The 13,678-nt window shown below is 52.4% G+C and overlaps 1 protein-coding gene across 8 annotated transcripts in view; it reads right to left on the bottom strand.

The window, feature by feature from the left end:
• The window catches only part of L3MBTL1 (L3MBTL histone methyl-lysine binding protein 1), a 38,192-nt gene continuing 24,514 nt past the window's right edge, over positions 1 to 13,678 (bottom strand). Inside the window, exons 17-22 of one of the 8 annotated variants that reach the window (XM_057529934.1) lie at positions 13,446 to 13,545; positions 12,740 to 12,937; positions 12,600 to 12,649; positions 8,050 to 8,207; positions 7,535 to 7,597; positions 1 to 2,797 (exon numbers count right to left, since the gene is read on the bottom strand). In XM_057529934.1, coding sequence (XP_057385917.1) covers positions 2,663 to 2,797; positions 7,535 to 7,597; positions 8,050 to 8,207; positions 12,600 to 12,649; positions 12,740 to 12,937; positions 13,446 to 13,545 — 704 coding nt within the window. In that variant the 3' untranslated portion in view covers positions 1 to 2,662. The other 7 variants (XM_057529932.1, XM_057529933.1, XM_057529939.1 and 4 more) reach the window with 7 other exon arrangements.

Below are 13,678 nucleotides of genomic sequence, written 5' to 3'. Positions count from 1 at the left end.
CTTCAGGTTTATTTATGTTGTTTCAATACACTGACAAAATACACCACATTTTGTTTGCTACTTTTTCTCTCTCAAGAGTCAAGAGTGACTTTATCTTTAACCAGCGGATTCTCTTAAAGAACACGCACATGTGCGTGCACCCACAAACACGCGCAGACACACACACACTCTCAGGAGGCAAGTACAAAAAACATTAACTCCACCAAAGTGCATGTGAATGAAAGTGCAAACAGGCTTCATTTTTGAACTCTGGGATCATTCTCCTGCTTCATATATTAAACAGAAAGCGTCTCACTGCCCTAGGCCAGGGCTGGGCAAGGGCTGGGAGAGGCTGCTGGGGGCCAAAGGGTATGTGGTTCCTGCTGCTGGAGAGCAGGGCGGAGGGCACAGGGCAGCGGTGCCAACTCCCTCCCCTCACCCCTCACCGCACGCGCCCAGGTCAAGGTGCAATGATCTCATTTGGGGAAGGGATAGGGGTGAAGGGGCAGCGGGGTGGACAGAAGGCAGATTTCTTTCCCCCTTTTTTATGATTTGGTTTCTTTCCAGAGTTTGATGTTGGCGCAGACAGTGCTGAGGTCTCCAAGTTCGGAGGCCTGGGGGCCCTTTTCTCCAAGGCCCTTGGTCCACCCTGTCTCTCCTGTAGACAAGCGTTAGGATGGTGGTGGACAGACCCACATGGCACAGCTGTCCCAGCTACGCTCCTTAGAAGCGGAGAGGCCCCACAGCACAGCTGTGTGTACTTGCTGTCTTCTCCTCACACCAGAGTCAACGGGCATCTCTCCCCAGTTTCACAAGGAGCAGACGAGGCCACGGAGCTGGTGGGTTTTACTGCCACCCAAGCAACCAAGAGAGAGAGGCTCAGCTCGCTCCTCCTTACTCCTGGCCAAGGGGGCCCCAGTGCAGCCTCTGTAAACCCAACCCCCAGCCCGAGGCAGGGCCTGGCCGAGCCCTTCCAGGAAGGTAGGGCCTCTGAGGACCATCTGCAGCCCTGCGGCAGCTCAGCTGGGGGAGCTGAATGGCTGCCCTGGCCAAGCTGCCTCTGTGAGAGAAGGTCCCCTCCTGGACTGGGGCAGGAACTCAACAGAGCTTTGGGTTTCCCAAAGATAAAGCTTCATATTTTAACAATAATAGCCCTTGACATTTTCCCAGCACCGGGCCTCACACCTGCACCCCGTCGAACACTTCCAAGAGTGCCCTACACGCGCCCGCACATACACATCACGTGATGGACAGCAGGGGTCTGGGGAAGGCCCCTGGCTCCACAGGAGCTTGGCGGTGGCGCCTCACCTCCACGTGTGGGGCTGGCTCTTGCCGTGGCCTCTGCCCCCGCCCCTGTAGGCTGGGAGGCGGGCTTGGCAGTGGCTCAGTGGAGGCTAGGCCCCCTCTTGGACAGAAAGGTCAAAGTCCCAGAGCCCTGGCAGGCACCCGGCTGGCAGTGCAAGACAGATGGAGAGTGGTAAGAGAGGCTTAAGGGACATGGAGACTTTGAAGATAGAATTCACCTTCTTCCCAACTCCCAACTTCAAGGGGTGTTTGTAAGACTCCCCAAGAGCAAGACATTTAAGGGACAGGTTGAATGTGATGCCATGGGGTGTATGTGCCAGGCAGAGTGCTACATCCCCACGGCGGGAGGCCTGGCAGGCATAGGGCCCTTAAACCCCGGGCAACACGTTGGCTGAGACCCATGGCTGCGGAGAAGGATGCTATACCCAGCTTTGAAAGCCACCATGCCTGCCGGACTGCCCTGCTGGCCCAAGGCCCGAGGTTATCTCATGTACCCTGGGGCTGGCGTCAGCCACCTAGCCAGCCAGGGTGCCTCCTCTTTATACTTGATACAGAAGGGGTGTAGGGGGGACATCGTGGAACCTTAACCTCTGCTACAGAAGTTAAACAGGTTCTAACCACCCACTCTACTGGAAACAGGACGGGGCATGGGACACTAAAATACCAAGTGGTCCAGAACTGGGCGTGTTGAAGAAGGCATCCTGGCTCAGAATCCCCCACTTCCAGGCAAAAAAGAGAAAGGCAGCCAAAGCCTCCCAATGGATCCTATGAAGACATATCTCTGGGGCTCACCCATCTAAGGGGGAAGAGCCAGCGGGGTCTGGCTGGGCCGTGCCCAGGAAACCAGGCAGCAGAATGTGGGCAGCAAAACCAGCAGACAGAAAGAGGGGAGGTGTCTTTTTGAATAAATACATTTTTGGCAGGGTCGCTTCCTGATAGGAGGAAAGGGAACAAGGAAGCAAGAGCGCAGAGAGATCCAAAGAGAAAAGGGCCTCAGACTGGAGGACTCCTGTTCTACCAGACTGTTCTTAACGGCTGAGAGAAAGACCCTTTGGTGATGAAACAAGTCGCTGGAGATGCGGGGCCGCCATGGGTGGGGCACCTTCAAACTTCTCCATCAGTGGTGCTCCCCCTGCCCAGTCTCACCCTGACCGGTGTGCCCGCTGGCAGATGAGCTCTAGGACTCGGGGGCCAGGACTCCATCCTCCCCAGGGCTCCTCTGCTTCCCTGTACCTTGTACAAGGCAGGCCTGGAGAGAAGGACCACCCCTGATAAGGGATAGAGGGTGGCAGGGGCACGGATCGGGTGTGAGGAACTCAAGCAGGGAAGGAAGCAGCAGCTGCAGAGGGAGATATTTAAGAGACCAGCCCTGAGCCAGTCACTTTAAGGTGTCGTCGGCGTTTTTGAACATGAGAATGGCGTTATAGATCTTCAAGGCTGGGCCCAGCTTGACACTCATGATCTTCACAATGTCCGCCTGTGTCAGCAAAAGGAAGGCCTCGCCGTCAATCATCTGAGGAGTTGCGGGAGGGAGGTGGAAAGCGGAGAAGGTGGAGAGGGTCACGGGGAAGGAGGGTGTGTGCGTGGGGAGTGGAGAGGGAGAAAGAAAATAGGAGTAAAGGACAGATGGGGGAAAGGGAAACAGGAGGGAGGGGGAGAGGGAGGAGAAAGGACAAGGGAGGGAGGAAGGAAAAAAGGAAGACAGCAATGGGGAGAGAGAAGGAAAGAAAGATATCCACTGGTTTCCCCACGTCCACACACACACACATGCACACGCACGCACACACGCGCTCTCTCTCTCTCTTTCTGCTGGCTGGTCTGGATTTCAGTATGTGTTTACATAATGTCCTCTGAGTCCTCACTGACAGCCGCTTCAAAATACCTGCTGTTGCTGTCCCCACATAAGGATCAATCTTGGCACTGCGAATAGTAAATAAGCAGACACCGAGGGCATTCCCACGTGCTGCAGGCTGAGCGCTACCATGTTACCTATGAGCTATTCTTGAGAAGGAAGTGGGGGGTGGGGAAGGAAGAGAGGAAGAGAGAAAAAAAGAGATTAAATCTGAATCTAACCAACCTCTGCACCTGACGTCCAGTTTATAAGAAACACAGGGGAGAGTGGACCTAGTTAAACAACACCACGAAGAAGCAGTGAGACAGATCCAGAAGTTCACATTCACCAAGACTGTTTCCAATGTCGCAAAAAAATTAAAAAAATAAAGAAATAAAAAAAAGAGAGGAAACTATTCTAGAATAGAAGATATTTAAGAGACATACAACCCAAGCCAACTGTGTGGACCTTGCTTGGGTCCTGGCTCAAAAACACCAAATGCAAAAGATACTCTGGGCACAAGCAGGGAAATTTGAATACAGGCTGGGTATTAGGTGATATAAAGGAGCTACTGTCCGCTTGTTCAGTGGGGTAACAAGGCTGTGGTGATGCGGAGAAAGACTTTAGTTTTTAGAGATGCGTGCTGAAGTACTCAGGGGTGAAATGTCATGATGGCCATTACCTACTTAAAACTACTTCATCTGGGACTTCCCTGGTGGCGCAGTGGTTAAGAATCCACCTGCCAATGCAGGGGACATGGCTTCGAGCCCTGGTCCGGGAGGATCCCACGTGCTGCGGAGCAACTAAGCCCACGAGCCACAACTACTGAAGCCCGTGAGCCTAGAGCCCGTGCTCCACAACAAGAGAAGCCACCGCGATGAGAAGCCCACGCACCGCAACGAAGAGCAGCCCCCGCTCGCCCCAACTAGAGAAAGCCTGCGCACAGCAACAAAGACCCAATGCAGCCATAAATAAATAAATTAAATAAATTACCTTTCTTAAAAAAAAAAGCACAAAAACTGCTTCATCTAAAAATAGGTGAAGCAAATAATTGTTAATTCTCTGGGATAGGGAGATGGGTAGGGAAAGGGAGGGGAGAAGCGCGTTGTGGAGGAGGGAAAGAGATGCAGAGAGCCAGGGAGGGAGATGGGGCTAGGGGTGGGGTATGGTGAGCACAAGGGCCTTTTCTCTCAGCAGGTGGGCCTGGCTGGGCTGTGGAGCCTCTGGGCAGGAGGGCCATGTGGCTCCTGGTCCCACCATTTGGCTTGAAGAATCCCCTCCTCTGGGTACTGGGACCCCTTTTTTGAAAAGGTATCATCCCTCCTATGCTCCCTCCTTAAGAATCATGGCAAACAAAACACTTCTTGGTGTTTCTTATGTGGCCAACACTGTTCTTAAACACTTTTCGTATATTAACTGATTTAATAATTCTCACAACACCCCTCTGAAGCAGTACCAGTATTAATTACCCCCATTTTACAGGTGAGGAAACTGAGGCAGAAAGACTAAGGAATTTGCCCTCATCACATGATGCTGGGCCAGGCACACAGCAGACTTCAGTAATTATTTGCCGAGTAAATTAAACAAATACATGAGAGCTACAATAAAGGTGACAAAGGGAGGAATGGGCAGACTTTTCTTAGGTGCACCAGTGCCAACCACCAGACTGAACAGACTATCCCTAAGACCATCTATCCGATATGCTCTAATTTCTCACTCATGAAGCATCCCTCTAATGAATGGTCTGTGTCCTGGCTGGAAAGAATCCTGACTCATGTCCCTGAAAGCATCAGTTCAGCCAGAGAAAGCCCATTCCTTGGAGCATGGTCCTCCCTGGGGAAATGGATGACATGGACCAGATCCCGGAGAAGGTAATCCTCAGACCCTGTAAAGGTCCTCCTCTACCCTGAGACTCTATTTGATGCCGGTGGGCCACCAGCACACCTTCCCCACTTTTGCCATTGTTTTTTTGTTTCACAGATCATGCTGAACTGAGTTACACAGCAAATGTTCCTGGGAGAGATGGATCTTTTCCTAAAAGGGGGAGAATGCCCAAGGATCAAACTCTGGGGTGATTCCACAGCTGGCTAAACCACTGCACTCAAAGAGTGTTGATTTGTGACCTGTTGTCACCTACAGGAAGATCTCTAATGGGTGTCACATGCTTCTGCTCTGTCTCATTAAACACGTGCGGTGAAGACTTGGTGGAAGACACAGAAAGCTTCGTTTTCAAATGTACAAGTTGTATGAGGCTGGAAAGCCCTATGAATATCAGAGATGACAGAATCAAGATTTAAAACAATGAGACTATGAAACCAACGAGAGAACATTTAATAGGGATAAATGTAAAGTTTTACATTAGGCTAAAAAAAAAAAACCAAAAAAAACCCCAGTGGTACAAGTAACACACTGGAAAATTTGGTTAGACTATAATAGATAATTGACAGAAAAGGCACTTGGGGGACTTTTTGATGAACTCCAAACTGGTGTGGTGTGGCTGTAATAAAGCTAATGCAAACTTAAGTTTTGCCAACAAAAACAGAGGGTTCAAATCTGGAGAAGGAGAAAACAATGCAAATGCCCACTAACAGAACTGTGGGATTTTCTTAAAACAGAGCACTGCTCAGAAATAAAAAGGAGCTAATGACTGGTGTACACTCTAACATGGATGAACCTCCAAAACATTACACTGAAAAGAGACAGACGCAAAAGAGTACGTGCTGTATGATTCCACCTATATGAAGTTCAAGAACAGGTAAAACTAATTTATGGTGCTAGAAATTAGAACAGTGGTTGCCTATGAGAGCTGACGAAAGGGGCCAGGAAAGAACTTTCTGGTATGATGGAAATGTTTTATATCTTGATTGACATATTGGGTTCAGGGTGCATACATTTCATAAAACTTGTAGAATTGTACTTTTAAGATGTGTGCATTTCACTCCATGCATATTTTACCTCCATTAAGAAAACAAAACGTCTAGGTGTCAGCTCATAGGTTGTAACAAAGGTCCCACTCTGGTGGGGGTGCTGATAATGGGGGAGGCTGTGCATGTGTAGGGGGCAGGGGGTACGTGGGAACTCTCTGTACCTTCCTCTCAATTTTCCTTGAACCTAAAACTGCTCTAAAAAAAATTAAGTCTTTTTAAAAACAAAAGCATCAGACATACAGGGGAGCAGCAGCCCAGTGTGTTCTGTGTTGGTCAGACGGCATCTGAAACTCGGGGCATAGACACGTTCCGATAAGAAGATCATCAACCCAGAAGGCAAGCACCCAGAGTGGGGAGGAGTTTGGGAGCGCCACCACCCAAGGGTCAATGAAGAAACTGGCTGTGTTGGGCCTGGATAAAGAGATTCTTCCAGGGAAAGAGGAATATACTTCTTTCTCCTGGGCACCTGACCTGGAGGTGGCATCTATGGGGAGCTGAAACTACGCTCTCTTGGGTTAAGGGGGGTATGTGTATTCTTTGGAAGGAAGACCTAAACAAACTGAAAGGTCCTTTCCAATTTCAAACTCTATGAATTAGGAGAGTCATGATAAAGCTCTTTATTTAAGGACAACTACACATTGAAAGCCAGAAACACCATGGATTGAGCTCTCCCTGTAACAGGCATGTGGCTATAGTGATGTGATTTGTATATTACCCTACAGCATTGGTATATAATAATATAGATGCTGATGATATAGTTACACTAGACATTCTGGTACAGTGATCCACTCATCATTTCCAGTGCTCACATGGCCCTGCAAGATAGGCATCATTATACCCATTTTATCTCTATTTTTTTGGCCATGCTGCATGGCTTATGGGATCTCAGTTCTCCAACCAGGGATTGATCCTGGGCCATGACAGAAAAAGCGCCGAATCCTAACCACTAGACCACCAGGGAACTCCCCATCTCTATCTCATGGATGAGAAGATGCAGGCTCAAAAGAGCTCCAACCAGCAGAACTAGGATTCAAATCCACCTGTCCACAAAACTAGTGGTCTTTCACCTACAGCTCACTGCTTCTCAACTTTGGTAAGCTTTTGGGTCTTAATTTTAAGTGTGCGTTAGGATCCTTGCAGTAAATGGCAATAGCTGTGCCCGTCAAAATACACTTTAATTGACTGCCATTGAGGAAGCTAAGTTTGGAAAACAAAAGTTCGAGCAGAGAGCACAACTTTTGTTGTGAATGGAATCCTGTTTCCAGGATGGTTTCCCTTCCTGAGGACGGTCTGAACAGAGGGTTTGGTTCCCAAGCTGGGCCATGGTGCGTACCAGATTTTTCCCAAAGACTTGGGTCACTATGACTGGTCCCCCCAGGTGGGACGACAGAGGGCCCTCTCTAGCTGTGGGCAGTGCTGGGGAGGGTTCCTGCATCCTGCCATCTCAACGATGGTGACCCTCTCTGTCCCCACCCTGCGCTTTGCACCTTACCTCATCTTTGAAGAGCCGTGCTTGGTCCTCACAACCTGTCAGGGTCTGAACAAAGCCGAAGACCTTGGAAACCAAAGAAGACATGTTGCCAAGGGGACGGAGCTCAGGAGAGGAGGGAGGAGGCGGGCCTACCCGGCCTTGGTGCCTCCTGGGCTCTAACAGTGTTGCTTTTTCTTGTCAGCCTAAGAGGATCTTGCATCTCCGTGCTGCTGGGTGAGCGAGGTGAGGCACCTTGCTCCCGAGGTCCAGGCCTGAGCCTGTCTCTCCTGCTGGACCAGCAGCATGCCCTCCTCCCCATCCACCAGGATGGGCCTATCAAACAGTCCCTCAGTGCCCCCCACCTCACCCCGAGCCGCCCCACCTGCCCCCACTGAGCAGCTGGGAGGGACTGTGGACCGCAGGAGGTTGAGTCAGGAGCGGTGTGGGGCTCTGCCTGACAGGGGCCTTTCCTGAGCCCTCCTGCCAGGGTGCGGTGAGGGCAAAGTAGAGGAGGCGGAAGACGGAGGGGCCCTCACCTCATTGATGGTCCACTTGGCGACTGTCGAGGCCGAGATGCCCGCCACTCCCGGCAGGAGCCTGCAGTGCTGCTCCCAGCACGCTGACAGCGACCGGTCGGGGTGGGCCGACAGGGCCGACATGAAGAGGGACTGGTGCATGACGTCAGTGGTCAGTGCTGGAAGGCAGAGGCAGAGGCTGGCGGCCAAGGCCGAAGGCTAACCTGGTCCCCGAAGCCCGCTCATCCCCAGGCCACCTGAGAGACTGGCTGGCAGAGTGGGCAGGACCACGGCCCCTTTCGGGCAGCCCTGCAGAGCCAAGAGGGTGATCCAGATCTCCTGACTCCTCATCCAGTGCTCGCCCCTTGGGGTAAAGTGGGTTCCTCACGTTACAGACTGTGTAGAATGAGCCCACCCCCATCCTTCTGAGGCTGCATCACCCTGGGTCCTTCGAGGATGCTCTTCCCTCCTGGATCCGCTGCAGCATCCCAGAAACACCACTCTCTAGACACCTTGCATCAAAACGGCCCCCAACATCCAAGCAACCTCAGCCCGGACATCAAAAGTCCATCCTGCTTGCCCTCCTTTTCCTAAGTCCTTTTGGGCCCCCATTCTTGCAACCTCAGGGGGATCCTGTTTGAGAATCAGGATCAGCCTGCCCAGTCTGACACGCACCCCCTAACGGCTGCCTCTGTCTCAAGCTCCACTCCTCCCCACTACGTCCCCAGCCGGGTCTAGTTCATTCTCTGCATACCAGACTCCGGTCTACTCAGGCACATCTGGGGTGACCCCTGACCCACTTGCCATGCTGCCTGTCCCTCTGCTTCCTGATCTGTTCCTGGAACCCCTGGCTCCCGACTCCAGCCTCCAAGCGGCTCTTCGATTTGGTGAGTGACCCTGTTCTACCTGGCTTCCTCTTTGGCCAGGCTTGGTGGCTGTCTGCTTGGACTTCATCTACTTCTGGCCACTCTGGCAAACCTGGCCCCTACCCACCTTACCTGCCTTGGATGGACCACATGGCCACTGTCCCATGGGGCTTGCCCTGCCTCTGCCCAGAATCCAAGACAGCCGGCTCTATCCTGTTCAGGTGCTAATTCTAGACTCTCATGAACGCGGTCCCCCACTGCCCTCCCCTTGCAGGCCCTCCCTGCTCATCACATTGTCCTTGCATCCCTCCTCTTCGCTTCAGCCTTTCACCCTGACTCCTTGCGCCTCACAATCATCCTCAGAGCCTCTGGGATCCCGTTTCCAGCCCCACTGACTGTTCTTCTGTAACTCGGCCCGCCTGCTGCCTCTCTGCTCATCAGCCCAAGCCCAGGCACCTGCCCACACCCTGAAGCGCACCACCCTTCAGCACCACCAGGGAGCCTGCAACTGCTGCACAGCCCAGCCAGCTCTCTCAGGACCCGTTTGGGGTGCACCCCGGATCTCCCGTGACAGCTACTGCCACCAGCGCTTCATCTACCTGCCCTCGGGTCTGGCCTCCCGTCCACCCAGGTGCCCCTCTTTGAAGCCCTGTGTCTGGTGCTCCATGTACGCTGGCAAGGAATCTGGGAGCTGTGCTGCTCCCTATCTTTCTTCCCCAGAGCACAGGACAGGAGCTTTTGCAGGCACCCGTGATATCTTATCTAACTGCAAAACATCCAGCCTCAGGTCAGAAACAGCTCCTCTTGTTCTTTTTTTGGCTTAAAAGCAACAGAAATGTATTCCTCACAGTACTACAGGCTGGAAGTCCCAGATCAAGGCACCAGCAGATTCGATATCTGGTGAAGGTCTGCTTCCTGACCCACAGGCTGCCATCTTCTCACTGTGTCTTCACAGGGCAGAAGGGGCAAGGGGTCTCTTATAAGGGCACTAATCCCATTCTCAAGGGCTCCATCCTCATGACGTAATCACCTCCCAAAGGCCCCACCCCAAATACCATGACACTGGGGATTAGGTTTCAACATATGAATTTGGGGGGGATACAAACGTTCAGTCTATAGCACTATTATTATTGGAGGTTAATAACGGTGTGCTGAATAGGCACTGCGGAAAGGCAGGGGAACCATGGTGGGGGGGGAGCAGTGGGGGTAATGCAGTATAATAGAAAACACAAACTGGACTCAGAATCAGGAAATGGGGTTAGTTCCTTACTAACTTGCTCTTTAGTCCTGGGCAGGTCATTTAACATGGGCCTCAGTTTCCCCATCTGTAAATAAAGTTGTTGGGTAAGGAAATCACTGCGGTTTCCTCATTCTTTCCAACAGCTGACACTCATGGGGCGTGAATGGCCCTGCGAACAGAGTGAGCACAGCTGAGGCCTGTCCTCTCCAGGCAGCCTCCCCCAGGGAGCTGTTTCCCAGCAAACCCGCAGGGAGGAGGTCTACCCACGGATGCGTGAGAAGTCTCCTCCGGAACGAAATCCAGAGTGACAAGTGTCCCCTCTGGGAGAGCCAGATGGTGGAATGGGGAGCCCTGCCCAGAGGTCAGAGGCCTGGGCTCTGTCCCCTACCCTGTCCCTGAAGTGCCTCAGGCCTTGGGTGAGTCCTTCCCGGTCCAATCTGGGCCACAGCCTCAGTCTGTGGAAAGAGTTCTCAGGATAATTCTGGAATGAACACAGTAGGCAAGAGCCCTCTGGCAGTCAGAACATGCAAGCCGACAAGGTGTACCAGGACGGGATAGAAGAGGTGCCCACGGCAGTCCCATCTCTGAAAGTCCCCACTCTGAGGGCCGGGAGGCAGGCCAAGACCCGCCTCACTCAGGCCTGGGCTGCGGGAATTGCCTTCTGCTTCTACCAAGAGGAAACAGTATGGAACAGCAGCAAGAGGGAGTCAGGCAAGACATCAGGACTAATAATTCCTGCAGGTTATCAAGCACTTCCCATGGACCACCTCATTTAAGCCTCTCACCACCTTTTAAGATTGGCACTATTATTATTAGCGTTTTACAGATGAGGAAGCTGAGGCTCAGAGAGGTGGCTTCACCTGCTCAAGATCTCACAGCATGTAAAAGGCAGTCTGCCTTGAGGTTGTGCTTTAAATCTCTGGGCTAATACTGACCGGGTTACAGAGACTGTTCCTGAAGAACTTGAATAGCCTGGGTCCTGCCCAGAAATTGTGCATTGATCCAGGTGATTTCTCAAGGTCTCTCCTTGCCTTAAAGTGATGTGCATTCAGGGAATTCCTGGGCTGTCCAGTGGTTAGGACTCTGTGCTTCCACTGCAAGGGGCCCAGGTTCGATCCCTGGTCGGGGAACTAAGATCCCGCGTGCCCCCAGGCGTGGCCAAAAAAATTATCTATCTGACAAAAAAAATGATGTGCATTCAACTCAACTGAAACAAGATCCCCAGCATCCCTGCTGTGTATCAGGACCTGTGCCAGCGGCTGAAGATACAGATGAATTCATCATGCAGTGGAGGGCTCGGGTCACCTTGTCCCTCCCCTTGGAGCCATGGGCTGAGCTGTGTCCCATGCCCCTTAAAATTGATATGTTAAAGCTCTAATCTCCAGTATCTCAGAATGTGACTGTATTTGGAAAAAGGGCCTTTAAAGAGGTGATTAAGTTAAAATGAGGCTGATAAGGTGGACCTTAATCCAATCTGTCTGGTATCCTTATAAGAAAAGGAATTTTGGAGACATGGAGAGACCCTGGGGGCACACAGGCATAGAGCAAAGACCATGTGGGACACAAGCAGGAAGGTGGCTGTCTGTACGCCAAGGAGAGAGGCCTCAGAAGAAACCAAACCTGTTGATCCTTTGAGCTTGGACCTCCAGCCTCCAGAAGTGTGAGAAAGTACACTTCTGTTGAAGCCACCCCGTCTGTGGTACTTGGCTGTTGCAGCCAATCTAAGACAAAGGAGGTGGAAAAGTGAACTGACGTGTGGGTCAGATAGTTTACATCTGTTGTACCAGCAGCGATAGCAGGAGTCAGACCCGAGTTTGAAGCCCAGCTCAGCCCCTTAAGAGGCGAGTGACCTTGGGCAAATGACCTCACTCTACCAACCTCCCACTCCTCTTCTCTCAGGAGAGAACGACATCTACGTTACAGACCACTTGTGAGAGTCAGCAACGGTATAGGTAAAGCATCTGAAACGGTGCTGGGCCCATAGTAGGTGCTCAATAAACAGCAAAGTAGCCACTATTATTTCAGGTAATTGACACCGGAAATGCAGCTATTATTCATGTTTTCAAATGAGGAAACTGAAGCTCAGAGATGTTAATTAAGTTGCTCAAGGCCACACAGCTAGAAAGTGACAGCCATGGCCTCCCTCCCTGGAAGCCTAGATTGAGAAAAGCAGAGCTGGAGGCATCATCCCACCTCACAGTGAACCAGAAGTCCAGAGAGGCTCTGCACCTTTCCCGCCAACTCAAAGCAAAACCAGGGATGAAAAGGGGCTGGAATCTGAGGTCGCTCAAGGCCCCACCCTGTGGTCTTGCCACTGCTCTGTATCCCCAAGTATCTCGAATGCAGAGGTGGCCTGCCTGCCAGCTTCTCCGGCTCTGGGCACCCCTGGTGACTCCTCCCACCAATTACTAAGTACTCATTGTGAATGTGGTGGAGGACACAGGAATAAATGACCCAGGACTCACTCGGGAAATCTTCCTGTGGGATCTTCTGATACTTTGGAGGGCGTCCGATCCTGGAGAGAGAGGGACCAGGTCCGTGGCAGGGAATGAGGGCCTGGCCTGGCCCAGGAGGACTCGAGGCCCTGCACCCTTGCCCTCCGCACCGGCTGTGATGGCGAGGCTTCTTCCTTAGGCAGAAGCCCGAGAGGTTCCTCTTACGGGCCAAGGCCTCCGTGTCGGACAGCTCTGCCTTCAGCCGGCTCTGGTTCCTCTCGGCCAGTGGGCAGCCCGAGAGGCAGTGGTGGGCTGTGAACTTGCCTGTGACGTGGCCAGAGCCATCACAACCAGGAGTGGGGCACTTTCTGGAGAAGAAGAAGGCTTAAGATGGGCTGAATCTGATTGTTCCCACTTAGCTCTTCCCAACCCTGGCCCCATTAGGAGAGCGGCTGGGTGGACCCTGGTCGGCCACCCCTAGTGGGTATAAAACAGACCCTCTCAGGCTTCCCTGGTGGCGCAGTGGTTAAGAATCTGCCTGCCAATGCAGAGGACACGGGTTCGAGCCCTGGTCTGGGAAGATCTCACATGCCGCGGAGCAACTAAGCCCGTGAGCCACAACTACTGAGCCTGTGCGTGTAGAGCCTGTGCTCCACAACAAGAGAGGCCACGACAATGAGAAGCCCGTGCACCACGATGAAGAGTAGCCCCCGCTCGCCGCAACTAGAGAAAGCCCGCGCACAGAAACGAAGACCCAACACAGCCAAAAATAAATAAATAAAATAAATGAATTAAACAAACAAACAAACAAACAAAAAACAGACCCTCTCTGAGCAACAGTGCCCGAGGGTCTCTTAGCAGGAGCCCTTCACTCACCGGTGGTGAAAGCTGTACTTGGAGGTCCTGGTCTGTGGCAGGCTTCGACAGCTGAGAGGGGGACAGCCCCCAGGGGAGGCAGAGCTGGGCTCTCTGGGTCCTGGAGGGGCAGGAAGAAAAGGGTCAGCACAGGGCCCTGGGGGTGGGCGAGGGGCTGGGAGAGGAGTCATGCAGGGCAGGGAGGTCAGCACTAGGAACCAGTTCCCCAGGTACAAGGGGCCCTGAACCAGGCT

This window comes from Balaenoptera acutorostrata, chromosome 15 (assembly GCF_949987535.1).
Source record: "Balaenoptera acutorostrata chromosome 15, mBalAcu1.1, whole genome shotgun sequence".
NCBI lineage: Eukaryota > Metazoa > Chordata > Mammalia > Artiodactyla > Balaenopteridae > Balaenoptera > Balaenoptera acutorostrata.
The sequence above is the reverse complement of the archived record's forward strand: the minus strand, read 5'-3'. Positions and strand labels throughout refer to the sequence as shown.